Here is a 21,150-nt window from a genome sequence, read left to right as displayed (position 1 = left end):
AAGCTACAGAGCAGGTGGATAGATCTTTACTTAACTATGGGAACACTGAAAAAAGGGCTAATAATAAACATACACTAAGAACAACAAACATTACTAAACAACCTCATTAAAATGTCTAGGATGGAAAAAATAGCATTTTGTGATTTTATATTTGAGCTTCTTCTGCCATAATTAAGATTACTCGGAACATTATTTCTGTATTAGGGGACACCACCTGTGTCTCAATACAAAACTGCAGACGTGTATGCCTTCTGTGCAAAAGCCTACTCTGCAAATTAAAGGAAGACAAAAAAAGAACTAAACAGTAGAAACCTACATGACTAATGTAAAGTACAAATTGTTCTGCTCCCTGGCCAACCAGCACTGTGAGCTTCTCTGTGAAGTTGGTTTTGTAGCACAAATGACGACCTTACACCAGAGTTGTCTTACCCACCTTATATTAAGTAAGTTTGAATTTTAAATGGATAAATGTGCCATATTTAACTTTCAATCTATACACAATAACCCACAAAGACTAAGTAAAAACATGTATTCAGAAGGGTTGGCAAATTTGACAGACAGACAGACAGACAGACAGACAGACAGACAGACAGACAGACAGACAGACAGACAGACAGATAGATAGATAGATAGATAGATAGATAGATTTATTAATCCCAAGGGGAAATTCACATACTCCAGCAGCAGCATACTGATACAAAAAACAATATTAAATTAAAGAGTAATAACAATGCAGGTAAAAACAGACAATAACTTTGAATAATGTTAAAGTTTACCCCCCCCGGGTGGAATTGAAGAGTCGCATAGTGTGGGGGAGGAATGATCTCCTCAGTCTGTCAGTGGAGCAGGACAGTGACAGCAGTCTGTCGCTGAAGCTGCTCCTCTGTCTAGAGATGATCCTGTTCAGTGGATGCAGTGGATTCTCCATTATTGCCAGGAGTCTGCTCAGCGCCTGTCGCTCTACCACAGATTTCAAGCTGTCCAGGTCCGTGCCAACAATAGAGCCTGCCTTCCTCACCAGTTTGTCCAGGTGTGAGGTGTCCCTCCTCTTTATGCTGCCTCCACAGCACACCACCGCGTAGAAGAGGGCGCTCGCCACAACCATCTGATAGAACATCTGCAGCATCTTATTGCAGATGTTGAAGGACACCAGCCTTCTAAGGAAGTATAACCGGCTCTGTCCTTTCTTACACAGAGCATCAGTATTGGCAGTCCAGTCTAATTTATCATCCAGCTGCACTCCCAGGTATTTATAGGTCTCCACCATCTGCACACAGTCACCTCTGATGATCACGGGGTCACATGGGCCTCCTAAAATCCACCACCAGCTCCTTGGTTTTGCTGGTGTTCAGTTGTAGGTGGTTTGAGTCGCACCATTTAACAAAGTCCTTGGTTCCTATACTCCTCCTCCTGCCCACTCCTGATGCAGCCCACGATAGCAGTTTCGTCAGCGAACTTTTGCACGTGGCAGGACTCCAAATTGTATTGGAAGTCCGATGTATATATAGGCTGAACAGGACCGGAGAAAGTACAGTCCCGTGGTGCTCCTGTGTTGCTGACCACAATGTCTGACGTGCAGTTCCCGAGACACACATACTGAAGTCTTAGCTTGCTTGAGTGGGGAGAGGGAGCCTAACCTGGCAGTATCAAGCGCCCTCTACACAGCTTGCAAATCTACTACTGGACACACAATTAATCAAAAACTGAAATCTCTGCTTTCTATAAGTACCGGTTGTGAGTGGTCTTCAGGACAAAAAACAACCCGAATACGCTCTAGTAGTTTTAATATATTCATGAATTAGGAGAGGCATCAGCTCACTTTTAAGAACTGCCCAAGGCAGAGGATGAGGACCCACCTGTGCTTGCTCTGCCCCACTGGCTTTCGTAAGAAGACACTGGTGACACCATATGTTAGCTGTATTGCTGGCATATGAGTCCTACCTCAAGATAGACGATGTTTTTAGTGAAAACCACAAGCATTGGTCTCCGTTGCTGAGGTGTTTCACTTGCACGTTTGCTTTGTTTCAACATTGTGTCTCTTCATCTGTGTCATCAGCATGAAGACGTTGTTGCATGGTGGCGTTTGCTGCACACAGGTCTTTCATAATGAGAAGTGGAGTGAATGCAAATGCCAAAAAAATGTAAAAATGCATGCATGGGCCATCTAGTGGCTATGGTTGAGTGTGAGCAGAGCAGATGGCTCCATATACACACATACAGGTCTTTCGTTTAAATGTCTAATTCTGACATTCTGTCTACTCCACATTGTGGTCAGCTATATCCTATTTGCTATAATTATCCTTGATATGTGTCTTGAACTTGATTGGAGTCCACCGGGGCAAACTGGGCATCATTTACAAAGGCACACACTTATGTATGGAAGGCTCTACGATTCACACAACAGTTCAGGACAAAACTCAAGTCATAAAGTCCAAGGAACTCTCTGTAGACCACTGCAAACAAATAGTGGTGAGGCATAGGTCAGGGTGTAGCGGTCTGGTGCCGCTCAGATTCACACCGTTGAAAGGACGGTGATTTATTTATTTTTTCGGTTGGGATTCCAGGACCGCATACACTCACAGAGACACAATCCAAACATCCATCCATCCACTTTTGATCAAATGGCTGAAGGTTCAAAACCAATGTAGACAAATTAATTAAAAATCATTTTGATTAATTGATATTGAAGTTTTGTCAAATTACTTCAATATGAAAATTGAGCAGCATTGGTCAAGTGCTTGAGACCAATGTCAGTCATTATCCAACCCACTATATCCTAACTACAGGGTCACGGGGGTCTGCTGGAGCCAATATGTTAAATGTAAAATCAAATATAAACAACAAAAATCAGTCAACCCTCCCCTTCCCCTTCGGCGATACAAATATCAACACAACAAATCAACCCAGACAAAAAACACTCACCACGATGTTCTCATCACAGTCCCAATGCGTCAGAAACAGATGAAAGGGTATGGTGTAAATATGACGATCCCGGGGACAGCTTCCATAATAAATTAATTAAACAGTCCTACTGGTAGTCCTGAGCGGCGAGGGGTGAGATTTGCGGGAGCGCTCCCTCTGAAGATGTATGATGACTAATCCACCACTATTCACACAACAGGCAAGCACGAGACAGTCCATTCATCCTTACGAAGAAACAATCCAGGGTACAAATGACTTCACAGTCGTTAGGTTGGACGAGACACACGGGATACACAGGCCTGTCTTCTTGCTGCTTTGCCGGCCCCTTTACAAGTTTCCTGCTGGCCCTTCTTGTCCTCAGCAGCCACTTCACATCCATTGTAATGGACCCTGAGAGCATCTGCCAGGGACAATGGGATGGACTGCCCAAATTGATGTGCAGAAAACTTGTAGAGACTTACCCAAGAAGACTCGAAGCTGTCATTGCTGCTAAAGGGGCTTCTTCAAAATACTGAATTAAGGTCTGAATACATATACAGTGGAACCTCGGTTTGCGAGCATAATTCGTTCCGGAAACGTGCTCGTAGTCCAAAGCACTCGTATATCAAAGTGAATTTCCCCATAAGAAATAATGGAAACTCAGATGATTTGTTCCACAACCCAAAACTATTCATATAAAAATGATTAATACAAAATATAAAGTAAAAATACATAAAACAAATTAACCTGCACTTTACCTTTGAAAAGAATCATGGCTGGTGTGAGTGAGTTTCTAAACTCTTGTGGGATTGCACCCAATGGGACGACACGTGGAAGAGCGTCCCAAAGCAATCGCAGTCTCCCAGCGCTCTAGCAGTTCTCCGTAAAAGCGAATCCGAAAAGATCGCGGACATGCAATAAGTGCCTGCCGTCGATGGACGATACAAGGAACATTATAAATGTGCAGGGCCCTGCCTGACTGCTGTGTCTGTGTATAAATAACTGCGCTGTTGCTGTTTCAAGCTGAATAAAGCTGGTGTTGCTAAAGTACTGAGACTCAGCTTCGTGTTTTAGGGTGCAAGATGGAGACTCGCACGTCATAGCACATACACACACACACACACACGCGAGCGCGCGCGCGAGCACACACACACACACACACATGAGCGCGCGCTTGCACACACACATACACACACACGCGAGCGAGCGAGCAAGCACACACACATACACACACACACGCGTGCGCACACACAGTCACAATGCTAATGCTGTAGTAAACACTATACGCTCGTACGGATGTTGACTATATGAGTGAGGCACGCCGACTCAGACGGAGAATAGGAGACGATTGCCCACAATCCCGAAGCGAGAGAGAGAGAAGAACCATTAGCTCAGTTGTGATCACATGACGCTCAGCAGACAAGGCGTATACATACTACTCGTACTGCAAGACCTTGCACATTTATCAAGTCAAAATTTATTAAAAATTTTTGCTCGTCTTGCAAAACACTCGTAAACCAAGTTACTCGCAAACCGAGGTTCCACTGTATTAGAGATTTCAGTTTTTGATTTTTGTCAAATGTACAAATGTCTTTGGAATAATATTTTCAATTTGTTACTCATTATGAGTTATTGCATGTCGATTGATGGGCAAAAATGGCAAAGGTATCCATTAAACACGATAAAATGTGCAGAAAGTGAAGGGGACTTAATATTTTCTGAATCCACTATAGCTCATCCCATCCCTCTGTTCATACACTCCATTTCCAAACTCTTATCATGATCAGAAGTGGTGTAGACATCCCCAGCAAATCAGAATCAGACATGGAACCAACCGAGGACAAGGTGCCAGTGCCATCCCAGCATGTGCTTGCTCAGCCGGGGTCAATTTAGATTTCAATCTACCTAACGTACAGTTTGGGATGTGGGAGGAAATCAAAGTGAGGTACAATCGAAATATTCATAGCATCTACTAAATATACTTTGAATGGAGACAAAATGTGTTGATATCCAAGCAGTCAATGTGATTATGCCGTCTGCAAACATTAATATTGCTCCTTTTCGTTTTGAACTGCGTGTTCTTTGTGCTCTGATGAAGTCACTCATTTCTATTCAGTGGAACCGACCTTTATTCTTATTTGATGTTTCACTGGAAACTAATATCACACCACACAATGAAGTGTTAAGTTTACAATAAATGTAATAACAAAATAAGTGAATAGCATCGAATGTTGCACTTCTTCTTTGCTGATTGCAAACAAAACATTTTTCTGCATGTGAAAGCCTTTTGTAGCTACTGCTCCGCAGAGAGAAACACAGATGTGAAGATTAAATGTGGCAAAGTATTTGCTTACGTTAGCAGTGATAATATTGAAAATCCTCAAATGAACAGCTGTACGTGATAACTAATAATGAAATGGCTTTTCTGTATTCATGTGTCTGTGTTTAACTAAGGTAAATCGGGAGGAAGCTGTTACATTTCATGGCTTCTTGAGTACTAACTACTCAGCTAATTTACAGGGAGCTGCAGTCACCATTTTACAAATAACAACTGGTGCAATCAGAAGTTAAAGGGCTAAAGACCATTCGATCATAGCATAACTTGGATCAAAGCTCTCCTAGCTTCACCGGGTGCAAGGCAGGAAACATCCCTGGACAAGGCAGCAGTCCATTGCATGACTCTCACTCACACTCATACAGGGACGATTTACAATCTTTAATGTGGTATACATGGTAGAGGGATGATTTACAATCTTTAATTAACCTTGTGTACACGCTAAATCCTGGAGGAAAGCCCACACAGACACGGGGGCGCAGGATTTGAGCTCAGAACAATCAATAAATCTTGTTTTTTCTGTGAAAACATTAGGAGGAATATAAACATGCACTATCACATATCTAAAATGTTAGATTTAGTTTAATTTAGAATCTCAATAAAAAGTAAAATCACAACTTTGAAAAAGAAAATAGGAAAGAACCACTCAGGGAGCTTATACACGAATGCTCATGTTGGTATCATATCTGTCACTGAGTTAATCGATGTCACCTTTCAGTGTTTTGATGTAGGCCCATTCTTCTTGAGCTCTCAGCTTATTTATTAAAAGGGCCGGCACTGAAAGTGAGGCCAACTATCTTCTAATTATGTCCCAAACATGTATGCGTGAGGACAGATCTGGTAATCATGGACACGTAATTCACGTCTTAAAATCCAGTCTGGTTAGGTGGACATAACTCCAAATAATGGAGGTCTGGTGACTCAGTTGCACCCATTGTTAACAGGCACATATAATATCGGCACGTAGCCAGGCACATCTCCATTGACAAACATCAGCAGTAAGAATTGGTCATACCGAAGAGCTCAGTGGCTTTAATGTGGCACTGTCACAGAATGTCACCTTTGCCATAAGGCAGTGGCATTAAATTTCTGCTCTGCTAATTCTACCACGGTCAACTGTAAGTGCTATTATTGTAAAGTGGAAGCGTCTAGCATCAAGAGATAAAGTGGTAAACCACACAAACTCACAGACTGGGGCCGCCAAGTGCTGAACTGTACGTTGTGTATACATCGACTGTCCTCTGTTGCATCACTCAAAACAGAGTTCCAAACTGCCTCTGCAAGCAATTTCAGCAGAAGAACAATGTGTCAGGAGCTTCTTGGCATTTAAGCTTAGATCAAAGACAAAAGGACACAGACAGTTTTCTGTGCATTCTGTACTGCCTTGGAAGTCACACGAGCAAGTAAGGGGAGTATTGGCAGGCAGGCATTTTATGATCCTGATTTGCAAGACACTATGGATAAAGCTAATCCATATTACTAACCGAAGGTTGTAAACCGTATGGGCGCAGGGTGCAGGGCTCACCGGATGTACGGAAACCCCAAAGGTCCATGCTGTGACAACGCGCTTGCGAAAGGAGTCACGGCACACACCAACTGTGACAACGTGCGCGCCTACAACGTGCTTGCGAAAGGAGTCACGGCTCAAACCAAAGGTCCATGCTGTGACAACGCGCGTGCCTACAACGCGCTTGCGAAAGGAGTCACGGCTCAAACCAAAGGTCCATGCTGTGACAACTCGCGCACCTACAACGCGCTTGCGAAAGGAGTCACGGCTCAAACCAACTGTGACAACACGTGCACCTACAACGCGCTTGCGAAAGGAGTCGCGGCTCAAACCAACTGTGACAACGCGTGCGCCTACAACACGCTTGTGAAAGGAGTCGCGGCTCAAACCAAAGAAAATACAGAAACGAGACTACGACCTGTGAACTACACCTGAGGTAAAGCGTGCACGCCAGGTTGTACGGCCGCCCGGACGCGACCGCCCACACCACCGCATATACCCTCCATGATATGTCTTCATGCAGCGGCTTCCCACCAAGGCGCATATTGCGCTGTAGTGCTCGGCCAACCAGTCAGACGCAGTGGCTTCCCAGAGTCAGTAGGAGGCCCCCAAACAACACAACCTGTTCAAGCGGTCAGTGTCAGCGAATGCAACAGACTCACGTCTCCACAAAATGAAACCGCTTTAGTACAGATATGCTTATTGCATTAAATGACATTTCCCCAGACGCACCCGCCCTCCATGATATGTCATCCATCCACATATCGGACGGAACAGAAACTGATTGCCATTCTAGGGTTTCCGATTCGCTAGCAAATCGCGGGCTTACTTGTCTACTCTGTCCTAAGTTCAGATAAGGATTCAGCAGATTACAGGAAGAGGTGACCAGTCATGAGGTAGTCATCCTTGAATGATCACACCAGAGCTGGATTGACACATCAGACTATCCAAAACTGGGAGATTGTTTTAGATCCGCCACTTGTATGGCTGCTGAAACTGCCACAATAAGTGAAAGGACAGTGAAGGACAGACTCCACATCACTGGCCTTAGAACATGAACCTGTCTGGGGTTCAAACTCAGGAAACATGACACACTGCCTGTCAAGAGGCCATCATAGGCCCGCACGTAAAGTAGTGTGCTTGGTCTCCTGTTTTGATAGCAACACAGAAACATACATAGGCATCAGAAACATTCTGGGCCCCTATGCTCCTCAGGCCCTTGGCCAGTGCCCATACATTATGAGGGCCTACCTGTCAATGGCTGAGAACTTCGTCAGGGCTTCTGCAGGAACAGAATAAAGTCGGAGCTTATGGACTCTGAGCACCAGAGCTGTCAATCGGTGGTGCCTGCTAGACACGGTCAAACGAGAAGCTAAAAAATTGATCCAAACTCCAACCACAGCAACCCCCCAATCGAACAACATGGCTTTTAGCATTTTACTTTATGTTCTAAGACCTCTAAAACTCAGAAGAACCATACGACAGCACCTAATTTTTAAACTGTGTGCTAGGCAAAGTATACAGTAGGTCATTGTCGCACATGAAGGATTATTAATGTTAATGATTTGCGCTAAGAAACTCATTTGTGGATTTGAAATTTTAAAAAATTGCCTTTCATTAATAACTAATTTAGATAGATAGATAGATAGATAGATAGATACTTTATTAATCCCAAGGGAAAATTCACATTTCATTCATTTCATTAATTTAATTTGATAATATAGCATCTTATAAATGTAAATATCACAATTCTGCACTTTGCTAAATGAGGACTAATTGAAGGAAAATGACCAGCTATTTTAGGGTACGTCTACACTAACAGTCTGTTGGGCCCTTGAGCAAGACCCTTAACCTGCAATTGCTCTGTCTGGGGTATGACGTTAACCTGCATCCAGCCCTACAAGCTTGCAGGGAGAACTTGGGAGTTAGTGGCTATGAGATGTTTTCAAGTCACGCCCTCCTCTCAACCATAGAAAACCACGCACACTGTACTCTCACCTCTCATTCATGTGAATATTTTTGACAGACACAGTTCTTGCTCTCTCAGCTCTTATAAATTTTAATGTTTTCCTCACTTTAATTTCCCAATTAAAGAAGATGTATTTTTGTCCAAATGTTATTGAAGAATTTCATCATGAAGGCTTATCAACAGTAAAAATGAGTATACAGGCAATCCTAGCACCGAGAAACGATAAGATCAAACGAATTAACTCCAACAATGTCGATCGGTTACACTACACATTGGCTACGTATGTATCAATAGACTATGCTGAAACAGTTGGTGGTGATCGTGTGGAAGATGTAAACATCAACTTACAATATCACAAAGAATATCTACAACCGTTAACACTGTCCGGTCTTCCACTTGAGGAATTACTGTAGAAAGAAGAATATATCTAAGAAAGGTAATGTAGTGCACTCCAAAAATGTCAATCGGTTACACTAGACATTGGTTACGTATGTATCAATAGACTATGCTGAAACAGTTGGTGGTGATCGTGTGGAAGATGTAAACATCAACTTACAATATCACAAAGAATATCTACAACCTTTAACACTGTCCGGTCTTCCACTTGAGGTATTACTGTAGAAAGAAGAATATATCTAAGAAAGGTAATGTAGTGCACTCCAAAAATATCGATCGGTTACACTAGACATTGGTTACGTATGCATCAATAGACTATGCTGAAACAGTTGGTGGTGATCGTGTGGAAGATGTAAACATCAACTTACAATATCACAAAGAATATCTACAACCGTTAACACTGTCCGGTCTTCCACTTGAGGAATTACTGTAGAAAGAAGAATATATCTAAGAAAGGTAATGTAGTGCACTCCAAAAATGTCGATCGGTTACACTAGACATTGGTTACGTATGTATCAATAGACTATGCTGAAACAGTTGGTGGTGATCGTGTGGAAGATGTAAACATCAACTTACAATATCACAAAGAATATCTACAACCGTTAACACTGTCCGGTCTTCCACTTGAGGAATTACTGTAGAAAGAAGAATATATCTAAGAAAGGAAATGTAGTGCACTCCAAAAATGTCGATCGGTTACACTAGACATTGGTTACGTATGTATCAATAGACTATGCTGAAACAGTTGGTGGTAATCGTGTGGAAGATGTAAACATCAACTTACAATATCACAAAGAATATCTACAACCTTTTACACTGTCCGGTCTTCCACTGGAGGAATTACTGTAGAAAGAAGGATGTATCTAAGAAAGGTAATGTAGTGCATCTTCTGGGGATAACATTAGACAATAGATAAAGATAAAGGAGATCTTGATATGCCATTCGTTTAAAAACTTTAACAGTTTCCCTTTAGAATATCTTTTGCAAAGACAATTAAGAAATCTCAGAGCCAAACATTCGAAAAAGTCATTTTATTTAATAGACAGAAAGAAACGAAATTCAGTTACGGGCAGTTATACAGTACATTGCTTTGTCACATCCAAACACAGAATCACAATTCAATACGACATTGATGAAAAGTTAATTCAACAAATTGTTTTACTTAAGTTTTACAGTGAAAGTGCAAGTTTAAAAAGTTTTTGCGTGTTAATTTCAAAGCCAAACAGAACAAAATCGTATTACACAACAAATAACTCTAACGCAACATGAAACATAATTTACTTTCAAATTATTATGTTTTACTATTTTTTAATATGGTTAATTACTGGCTGTAATGTAAAATTGTACGTCCGCATCCCCATACGCGAGTGGCAGAACCCCCAAGAGGCTAGTGCATAGCGCACGAAGCGAGCAGGGAGCAAAGCCCCCTAGTTGTTAACAAAAATATCTCTGCTCACACTAAAATGCATTTGACATAGCTGTTCAATTACACTAGGCATGCATGCACTGATGGAAACAGAAGGAGGAAGTGTCCTCCATGTTGACATTTATTTGCAGCTTATGTTTACACACGGAGAACAGCAATGGTGAAGTGAATACACATATGCTGATGTTGAAGTGGAATTGTCCTTGAAAGTAATGCACAAGCATAAAGTGAGCAAAGTGTCTGAGAATGCAGTCCGGGAGTCACGTTATTAACCAAACAGAGCACAATTAGAGTGTGAATTTTCAAATTTATCTGTTGTCACCCATCCACGCCGCAATGCTAAGGGGAAGTTTTCAGAAATATATAGCAATGAAAAGTGTTTTCAAAAGTCTCTGTGATATGGACAAAATAAGGACATATGAGTTCAATATGACGTGAGGACAACTCAATGGTCATGAAACTGGTTGGAACAAAAACCTGTAGCTATGGGGAGCTGACCATAAGAACCACTGCTCTAAAGATGTCTACTGTAATGCTCTGTTGTCTAAAGTACACTGTTCTGGTAAAGATTCAGATACTCCATTTTGTCTTTTGTGGACTATTGTTTTTAAAGTGTTATCTTAAGCTGAAAAATACAATCACTGAGTCACTTTATCCTCCTTGAAATGATCTACACGTTTTTAGTAAAATACACAAAAAACAGACTCCTCTTCTTCACCTTTCAAATTGCTTAGTCACAAGTAAGCCTTGAATTCAGCGGGCGCTTTCTTAGCAGCAAATGGCCCTCATCTTTTCCTCTATCCCCACCAAAACTGATTACCATTCTACTCTGTTAATGCTTTGATTACCAGTAATGGATTAAACATTCACTGTTTCTTCAATCTGTTTTGAAGTTTTTGCTGCTGCTTTAAGAATTTGCTCTTGAATAGCAAGCAAGCCTGCCTGTATCTCGTGTTATTCTCATTCTTCCTTGAGGTCCATTTGACAACCATATTGAAATACAGTATGTTAATATGAACATGATGACACACACACACAACTGGCAACCCAATGTTTTGAAGCAGGGAATGTTATTATCTATATCTTGCATGACAACCCTATCCTGAATCAGGTTTACTTAAGAACTGATAACAGCGGTTATGGGCATTCGCTTCGGTTATGGGCATTCGCTTCGAGGTAAGTAAGCTGAGACAGCAGCAGGGAATACACCTCTAAGGACTAGTCCTCAAATTCACCATTACAAATGAAGCTGCTTTACTAAAATATAGCAATTAATGCTTTCCTCTTTAATAGCATATTACAGTATACAGCACCCATCTTTTCACAGCTAGACGATGACCATCTAAGAGGTCTGAAAAGACTCTCTTGCCATCTATACTGCCATTAACATGCAGGTTGTGTATATAGTACTGCTGCTGATCTTTTCTAAAATTGCAGATCATTAGTCTTAGAGCACTAACCAAAATGACTGCACGGCACTGTTCTTATTTGTCTGCAAATGCCTCTATAAGCGTCTAATTTGTATTTTGGTAAGCATGCGCTTGCAGGCAGTGTGGTGTAGTGGTCAAGGCTTTGGATTTCAAACCCTGAGGTTGTGGGTTCAAATCCCACTACTGACACTGTTACTGACATGCTGCAGATGTTCTATTAGACGGCTGTGGCGAGCGCCCTCTTCTACGCGGTGGTGTGCTAGGGAGGCAGCATAAAGAAGAGGGACGCCTCATGCCTGGACAAACTGGTGAGGAAGGCAGGCTCTATTGTAGGCACGGAGCTGGATAGTTTGACAGCTGTGGCGAAGCGACGGGCGCTGAGCAGGCTCCTGTCAATCATAGAGAATCCACTGCATCCACTGAACAGGATCATCTCCAGACAGAGGAGCAGCTTCAGCGACAGACTGCTGTCACCGTCCTGCTCCACTGACAGACTGAGAAGATCGTTCCTCCCCCACATTATGCGACTCTTCAATTCCACCCAGGGGGGTAAACGTTAACATTATACAAAGTTATTGTCTGTTATACCTGAATTTTTATCACTCTTTAACATTGTTTTTTATCAGTATGCTGCTGCTGCTGGAGTATGTGAATTTCCCCTTGGGATTAATAAAGTATCTATCTATCTATCTGACAATGTGTGACCCTGAGCAAGTCATGTGACCTGCCTGTCCTCCAACTGGAAAGCCAACAGTATTATTACTAGGGGGGATCCGCCCCCTGCTCGCTTCGCTCGCCAACCCCTGGTGTTGGGTAAGCCGAAATACACTGATGTATGTATGAGATATATTGGAGTGTAACGGTGTAGATGACGAACAAAGGAAGTAAAGAACCCATAGCATGGCACATTAGAAAGATATATTGGAATATTTCAGTTGTGGTCTTTCGTTTTGAACCCGTACCTGCTTTGCTTCTGCAGTTTCAGATGCGCGTTGTAGCCGTCCATGTTCATTGTATTTGTCTATGCTGGCTCGCTTTTGTAGCTCCGTTAGTCGAGCTGTTTGGTTTTGAGGCCGAGACAGTTTTGCTTCCGCGGTTTCAGACGCGCGTTGTAGGCGCCTACGTATCCATGCGGGCTCGTTTTTGTAGCTCCGTCAGAGGTTCATTCATTGATAGATTGCGCCATCTGGATCTAACACGAAGATATGTGCATATTTGCGTTCATGATGTGGTTCAGGGTGCACTGTTCCAATCTGATGTAATATTTGTCCACATACGCGAAAGCAGTATGGGCCATTGCCAGCTGGTGGCCAGATATTTACCCTGGTAGATGCAAAAGCAAATGAACTATCCATATTACTAATGTAGTCCATAATGCCTGCTTTGCAGACGCGCGTTTTAGGCGCCTGCGTTCATTGATTTTATCTAGGTGGGCTCGTTTTTGTATCTCCGTCAGTTGTGGTCTTTCATTTTGAACCCGTGCCTGCTTTGCTTCTGCAGTTTCAGACGCGCGTTGTAGGCGTCTATGTACATTGTATTTGTCCATGCGGGCTTGTTTTTGTAGCTCCGTTAGTCGAGCTGTTTGGTTTTGGAGCCGAGACAGTTTTGCTTCCGCGGTTTCAGACGTGCGTTGTAGGCGCCTACGTCTATTGTATTTATCCATGCGGGCTCGCTTTTGTAGCTGTTAGTTGAGCTGGATCGTTTTGGAGCCGTGACCGTGACTCCATTAGTTATCCGTTGTCTACCGTTAGTAATATGGATAATTGCACTTACTGTTAATATGGAGCGTTTTCTGTGGTTGTACTGTTAATAATGCATCACTGTAATGTGATTCACATATGCTATATGGTTTGGACGTGTGAGGATGCCGTACGTTTAATACGGAGAGTTTGTTTATTCTTATTACCCGGACCATGCTGTGTAGTGTGGACGTTTAGTTCAGAAGCGCGTTGTAGGTGCCTGCGCCTTTCGTACTATCTTTGTGGACCTTTGCGGACCCCATAGTGTCTTCCGTTTCACTCTGGGGTGCAGTGCAGAATCCTCTTTTCTGTGTGGCATTAGTTGAGTTATTTCATTTTTGAGCCGTGACTCCTTCGTTCACGGTGGATCAGACTTCACTTGCGGTTTATGAGACGCGCGCTGTAGGCGCCTGCGCACTATGTCTCCTGCGTCCATCGCCATGTACCTGGGTCCATGCCTTCCGGTTTTCCATTCTCGGTTAGTAATATGGATATTGTAAATGGCCTTGGATAAAGGTGTCAGCCAAATACATAAATGTACTTGCATTAATTGTACTCAAATGTAACCTTTGAAAAACTGACTATGTGACTTTAGAGGATTAAACAAGACATATCTTTAAATTGATCACTATGAAGAATTCATCATGGATGTCAAGTGGTAGCTGAATGAGGCTGTTAACCTTTTTTTTCTAAAGCTATAAGTTATCTTTCATACTCATTTATTCATTCATTAATAAAGTATCTATCTATCTATCTATCTATCTATCTGTCTATCTGTCTGTCTGTCTATTGTGGAACGAGCCCCGGACACAGACAGGCAGACATGTTATTTTTGCACCACCACACGTTAATTTACACTACTACTATTTACAATGTCTCCAAGTGCACCACAAACCCCAATCTTCCCCAAAGTCCAGGCCAACCACTCTGCCTCTTCGGACCGCCTCCTTCTCTCTTTCTCCGACCTTGTCCAGCTTCCACCCGACTCCAGCCTTGAATGCAGGGAGGCGGCCCCTTTTATCCATACCCGGATGTGTTCCAGGTGTGCACCGGCAATCCCACAGACACGCCCCAGTGTGGCGGAAATGCCGTCTGTCCTCCCAGAAGCACTTCAGGTGTTTCCTCTCTTCTTCCCCCCAGCACTTCCTGGTGTGGCGGAAGTACTGGGGTCCAGGGTCCGTCAGGCAGGGGGACGCCCCCTGGCAGTGACCACGGGCCCCTACAGGGTTGGGCTTCCAAGCCCTGTACCTTTGGCCCCCAATACAACCAGGGCGGTCGCCCCCTCGTGGTCTGGAGGAGGTATGAACCATCTTCCTGGGCGTCACGGCCGGGCATAAACTCCAGCCGGGCGCCACACTATCTATCTATCTATCTATCTATCTATCTATCTATCTATCTATCTATCTATCTATCTATCTATCTATCTATCATTAACATGTATTAATTTACAATTGTCCATATGTTTAGACTTTGGAAGCTTACTAGGTCTAGACAGACATGAACGAATGTTCTGTGAACCATCCCCTTTTCTGACCTATAAAGGGGTCTCTGTGGCATTAACACTTACAAAATCTGTGTTAGTAGTAATATGGTGTATAGGAATGAGACTGGGCCAACCAACCATGACAAAACATGAAGGCAATCTGGAAAGAACTGTAATTGGAATGAGGTGTGAGTGTGTGAAGCGTGGTAGAGTAAGAAGAAAATGAATAACTAGTTAAGAGAAAGACTTGGCTTGGTGTTGTGATGAAAGAAGAACGAGATAAACAGTGGTTTAGATATGGGGAGCAAAAGGCAAAGGATGACTGAGTGATACTGAGCACCAAGATGGAGGAGGAGGAGGAGATGATGTACAGTAAGAAGGAAAGTCAAAAACATGTGGTTGGAGGTGAAGATGGATCTCAACCCAAAGAGATCACATGTACAAGCAGTCAAAATGATGAATCTTGAAGAGGGCTACTGGATAAACTGGAGGTCAGCAAGACAGAAGGACATTGGAGTAGGAAGAATACTTTTCTAGATGAAAAGTAGCCAACTGAGGTGCTTTGGGCATGTAGTTAGAATGTGCCTTCAAAGAAGTGTATAAGACACAGCGCAATAAGTGACAATGCAGAATGCAGAAGAGGGTTTACATTAATCCGCTGCCCCATAAGCATCTTGTAGGAATTGGAAGAAGCTACTAAGATCAAACAGGGTGGTCCGGTCTGTTCAGTCCAGCATATACCTGTTGTGACTCTCATCACTAAAGGCAGAGTGCAATTCAGTGAGTGTCCTCAGACAGCAGAAAATGGCACTGCAGATTTCCTTCAAAATAAAAGTCTGTCATCTACAATAACTGTGGCTTGTTGTGTGCCAAGATTCCGATTCCACTTATTGGTCTGAATTATGATTTCATTCATCCATCCATCCATTATCCAACCCGCTATATCCTAACTACAGGGTCACGGGGGTCTGCTGGAGCCATCCCAGCCGCCAACACAGGGCACAAGGCAGGAAACAAACCCCGGGCAGGGTGCCAGCCCACCACAGGGCACACACACACACACGCACACCAAACACACACTAGGGACAATTTAGAAGTGCCAATGCACCTAGCCTGCATGTCTTTGGACTGTGGGAGGAAATCCACGCAGACATGGGAAGAACATGCAAACTCCACGCAGGGAGGACCCGGGAAGCGAACCTGGGTCTCCTTACTGCGAGGCAGCAGCGCTACCTACTGCACCACCATGCCACCCAATTATGATTTCAAATATTCTGAAATTTCAATATGGCTCCCTGCCAGGTACATTAACATCTCTTCATTAATAAGCTACCCAGATACAGTATACAGTACGTGTGGTGAGTCTTAGCAAGACAGCTCAAAATGAAACATGATCTTTTTCATAAAGTAACTTCCCTCCATCCAACCATCCATTTTCTAACCCGCTGAATCCGAACACAGGGTCACGGGGGTCTGCTGGAGCCAATCCCAGCCAACACAGGGCACAAGGCAGGAACCAATCCCGGGCAGGCTGCCAACCCACCACAGGACACACACAAACACACCCACACACCAAGCACACACTAGGGCCAATTTAGAATTTCCAATCCACCTAACCTGCATGTCTTTGGACTGTGGGAGGAAACTAAAGTAACTTTTGAAATTAAAAAAATATATAATCATGATGAAAGCATAAAAATAATACAATGTGAGGCACTGAGTGAGCATAACATGAGTTGCAAAAAAAAAAAAAATGAATGTCACTGCTTTACGTTAGTCCTAATGTGACTGCCTGTGAAAAATAAGATTATGCTATAAATAAAAACATGACAAGCGGTTATCTGCCAACTAATTTTGGCAAATAACAACAAGGCACTGCGGTGAGCTGGCACCCTGCCCGGGGTTTTTTTCCTGCCTTGCGCCATGTGTTGGCTGGGATTGGCTCCAGCAGACCCCCGTGACCCTGTAGTTAGGATATAGCTAGTTGGATAATGGATGATGGATGGATGGATGGACAACAAGGCAGGGAGTTTCACTGATTCATAGCAGATCTGCGTCTGCGTGGTAAACACCAGCAGTGCAGAAGGAACTGCTACAGCACATTCTTTATTCCATTATCCCAAAATGTTTACAGTACGGGACCCCAGTTTATTGTGTGACCCTAACTCGGCCCTAACCATAATCACCTTTGAACATTTAACTAAACTGTGCTTGCAGGAAGACTGAATAATGGAGGATTTATGTTTGTTTTCTATGGAATATATACACCTTTTGAGCTCAACATTGAATATTATTCTTTGTTGCTTGTTATGACTACATCTTCAAGCCCCTCAAATTATATTAACAACAATTTGCACCTTAAAGTTACATTGGATAAAGATTTCTGCTGAATAAATAAAAATGACAGTATTTCCTAGGAATGTACTGGTTTTATTTTTCCATATGCAAACACTGACTCCTGTTCTTTCTTTTAGCCACCTAACTGATTGCTGTCCTTCGAATCTTGAAGTCTGCTCTCATCTTCACATATGTCTACTCACAACTCCTAAAAGGGCTCCTAGTGTACTCGTCCATATTTGGTAAATACTTGAAGACATTGAAGACTAAAATCAGTTGTAGGCTAACAACATCAGAGGTAGACAGAGGCTTCCAAACAGTACAGTAGTGTGGGGTCAACTGCTACGGTGACCCGATTTTCAAAGTCCCAAACTGGGACAAGTGTGTAAGCACGTATGTATATGTGTTAACTTATGCCAACATTTCTTAAATGTCTGCTATGTCTCATCAGAGCTGGGGAAGCAACATTTTCACAAATAAACCTGTATGCTTCAACATCAGATCACTACCCAGTTTTGGACTGACAGCTACTGTACACGAAGCGTAGTGAGTGTGTTACTTCTCTTCTGTGTGACTCGTGGTTTGTTGTTTATGTCGGTTGAGTGCAGCACAATGAAAATTCTTCAGAAGGGAAAGCCTGTTAAAACTGGGACACGTTGTTATAATTCAGTTATTTCTCAGGATGTCAGAACACATTGCCTGAAATGGGGACTGTACTGGTGAAACTGGGATGTCTGGCCACCTTATTAACTGCTAAGAAGCTGCACAATAAACCACATTGTTGACCTCACTGCCTCGCTGAATAAATAAGTAAATTATCCTGCATGGGCCTTATCGGAAATTAGTTAAAATGAGAAAACAGTGTGTCAGTACTTGTTTATCATGGTGCCAGTGAGTAAAGATGGGTTTCATGTTGGTTGGACATACAAGTAAGAATTGCACCATATTCTGTACATATGGCAATACTGATACTACTACTACAATGTAATTGTATTATAATCAAATCGTATTAAATGGGTTTGAGCATGCTATAATTACATCACTATAAAAACTAATATTTGCAAAGAAACTACAGGATTACTGAGTAGTAAAAAAGAGCTAGGAGTTGATACCACAGATTTGATGGTTGGGACCAAAGCACTGCAGTGAGCAGGAATTGCAGAATTAGAGGCAGTAAAAAAGGCTGAAATTGTCATTAAATACCTAATCAGATGTCCATTCCATTATACACCTATTCACAAATTTCTAAATACAGACTTGCAGTATTTCTTATTTGGTAAAAAAAAAAAAAAAAAACATCACAAACTCTGACAGAAGAAAATGCAACAGACTTTATCAATGAGATTCATTAAAACAAAGTTTAGCAAATGATAAACTTCATCAAATTCATTAAGAAATAAACTTCATCACAATGCAATGCGCCACACTGGTTTGTTTTCTGGTTCCCTCACTAGTATTTACTGCTCTTACCATTTTTATTGCATTGCCGATAGATAGATAGATAGATAGATAGATAGATAGATAGATAGATAGATAGATAGATAGATAGATAGATAGATAGATAGATACTTTATTAATCCCAATTAATATCTATCTATCTATCTAGAGATAGATAGATAGATAGATAGATAGATAGATAGATAGATAGATAGATAGATAGATAGATAGATAGATAGATAGATAGATAGATAGATAGATAGGAGAACTTCGCTATAAAAATTATTAAATGCAAGGCACTATAAAGTAGGTAGATCTGTTTTGGTTGATTACAATATGTTATATGTTATCATAATAAAGCAACCACGCAACCAACATATTGTTGTTGTTGTTTTTTTACAAAAAGATGGGGCTTACCTGTAAAAAATTTCTCATTGCTTCCTCTGACAGACAGGAGTGGTTTTCTAAAAACAGTCTTTTCTGATCTACCATCTCCCTCTTCACTTTTCTCTCGGACTGCTCCTCCAAAGCTTGAAAGATAGCGGCCCCCATGAGCAGGTAGGACAAATAACCGATTACCATCAGCACCATATGAACTCCGCAAGTGGTCATCTTCGTGCTAAGTCCCGGCACTCTCAGCCCTCCGATACTTTGCGCATGTCCTCTCGCTGATGTCCCGTCGAGACGAGTGCCTGCGTGGACCGCCGCTCAGTGTCGTTCGGCCTGCGAGCCGCCAGACATCGCATGTGACATCTTGCGTCTTCTTCGGCGCTCTTCCTGTAAGAAGCGTTTCCGCCGCGGGCTCCTCGTAACTCTTTTTGGGTGAGTCCGAGCTACGAGAACGCTCCCGATGTTGTACCGCCCACTTGGAAGAGGAGACGCTTCAGGTTAAAGTCCGTAAGGGAGAAGGCTGTCCGGTGTCTCCCCCGAGGAACTTTGAACCCAGGCTGTAAGATGTCCTTGTTGGACGGCAACCAGGTAACTTAAGTAAACTAAAAGTCCATCCCATTTGGAAAAGCTGGCAATGGCAGTGCAGGCATCTAGTAACTTTTATAACAGGGCTTAGCTAAAACTAATTGGAGAATGACGATCAGAGCACACAGTTCGGTTCATATTTTTTATTTTGTTTTCATTTTTTTTATTTCTTTCTTTTACTTTTTAAGACATTCTACATCTCACTGTAACATGTTCACAGTCGCACTGCGCCCCCTCCGAACCGGACCCCCTCGAGCACAAGAACAAGCGACTTGTTTTGTTGGAGGGTATTTACGTAGGGCTTCCGATTTATGAATGTACTTAATAAAAAAAGGGTGCCAAATCGCTGCTCATGTGGGCCTTTCCTTCTTCGTTCCAAAGACCTTAATCGGCGCAGAAACTGTGTGCCAAGCAGTGGAGTGGCAGTCGGGCTGGGGTGCAAATTTTAAACTGGACAGAATGGCCTCTCTAAACGGATGGATTCACAAATAATTCTATGGGCTGCTAAAACCTTTTAAGTCTGATCACCAGTAGATAACTACTCAATACCTGTTTTTTTGTACAATGTTTTGTACCGTTTGTGTACTGTTTTTACCTAAAATAGATAAAATTAATAATCCCTGCCCAGAGTTTGTTTCCCGCCTTGTGCCAAGTGTTGGCTGGGATTGGCTCCAGCAGACCCCCGTGACCCTGTAGTTAGGATATCGCGGGTTGGAAAATGGATGGATGGATTTAATATACCTTGTCCTGGATTAGATTTAGTTTATATTCATGCTTTTACAGTTTTGGGGTTTTAGGAAGAAATGAAATCCATCTATCCATCCATCCATTATCTATCCATCCATCCATTATCTAACCTGCTATATCCTAACTGCTGGAGCCAGTCCCAGCCAACACAGGGCACATGACAGGAAACAAACCCCGGGTAGGGCACCAGCCCACCTCAGGGCACACACACACACCCACACACCCAAATCCATCATACATTGAAGAACTCAAAACTGATAATGTAAAGCAAAACAGAGAAAGTTCAAGCAACTGAAAATGAAATGATGGAAAGATGATTTGGATGAAAAAAGGAAAGAACGAGGAAGTGATTTAGTAAAGAGAGAAACCAAAACTGCCAATTAAAAGCCTGTCACCAGAAATAAATCGAACAATTCTATAAGCAAGAGCTAGATTTATACAAAAATAAAACAAGTCAAAATGTTTTAG

At 42.4% G+C, this 21,150-nt stretch overlaps 1 protein-coding gene across 1 annotated transcript in view; it reads right to left on the bottom strand.

Moving 5' to 3' along the window:
* The window catches only part of LOC114666787 (potassium channel subfamily K member 16-like), a 50,520-nt gene extending 30,642 nt beyond the window's left edge, over positions 1-19,878 (bottom strand). The window contains exon 1 of the mRNA XM_028821784.2: positions 19,378-19,878. Coding sequence (XP_028677617.1) covers positions 19,378-19,572 — 195 coding nt within the window. The 5' untranslated portion in view covers positions 19,573-19,878. The remainder of the gene's footprint in view (positions 1-19,377) is intronic.
* Between the last annotated feature and the right edge of the window lie 1,272 nt (positions 19,879-21,150).

The sequence above is a fragment of the Erpetoichthys calabaricus genome, chromosome 16 (genome assembly GCF_900747795.2).
Source record: "Erpetoichthys calabaricus chromosome 16, fErpCal1.3, whole genome shotgun sequence".
NCBI lineage: Eukaryota > Metazoa > Chordata > Cladistia > Polypteriformes > Polypteridae > Erpetoichthys > Erpetoichthys calabaricus.
Note: the sequence above shows the minus strand (reverse complement) of the source record. Positions and strands in the feature narration are given on the sequence as shown.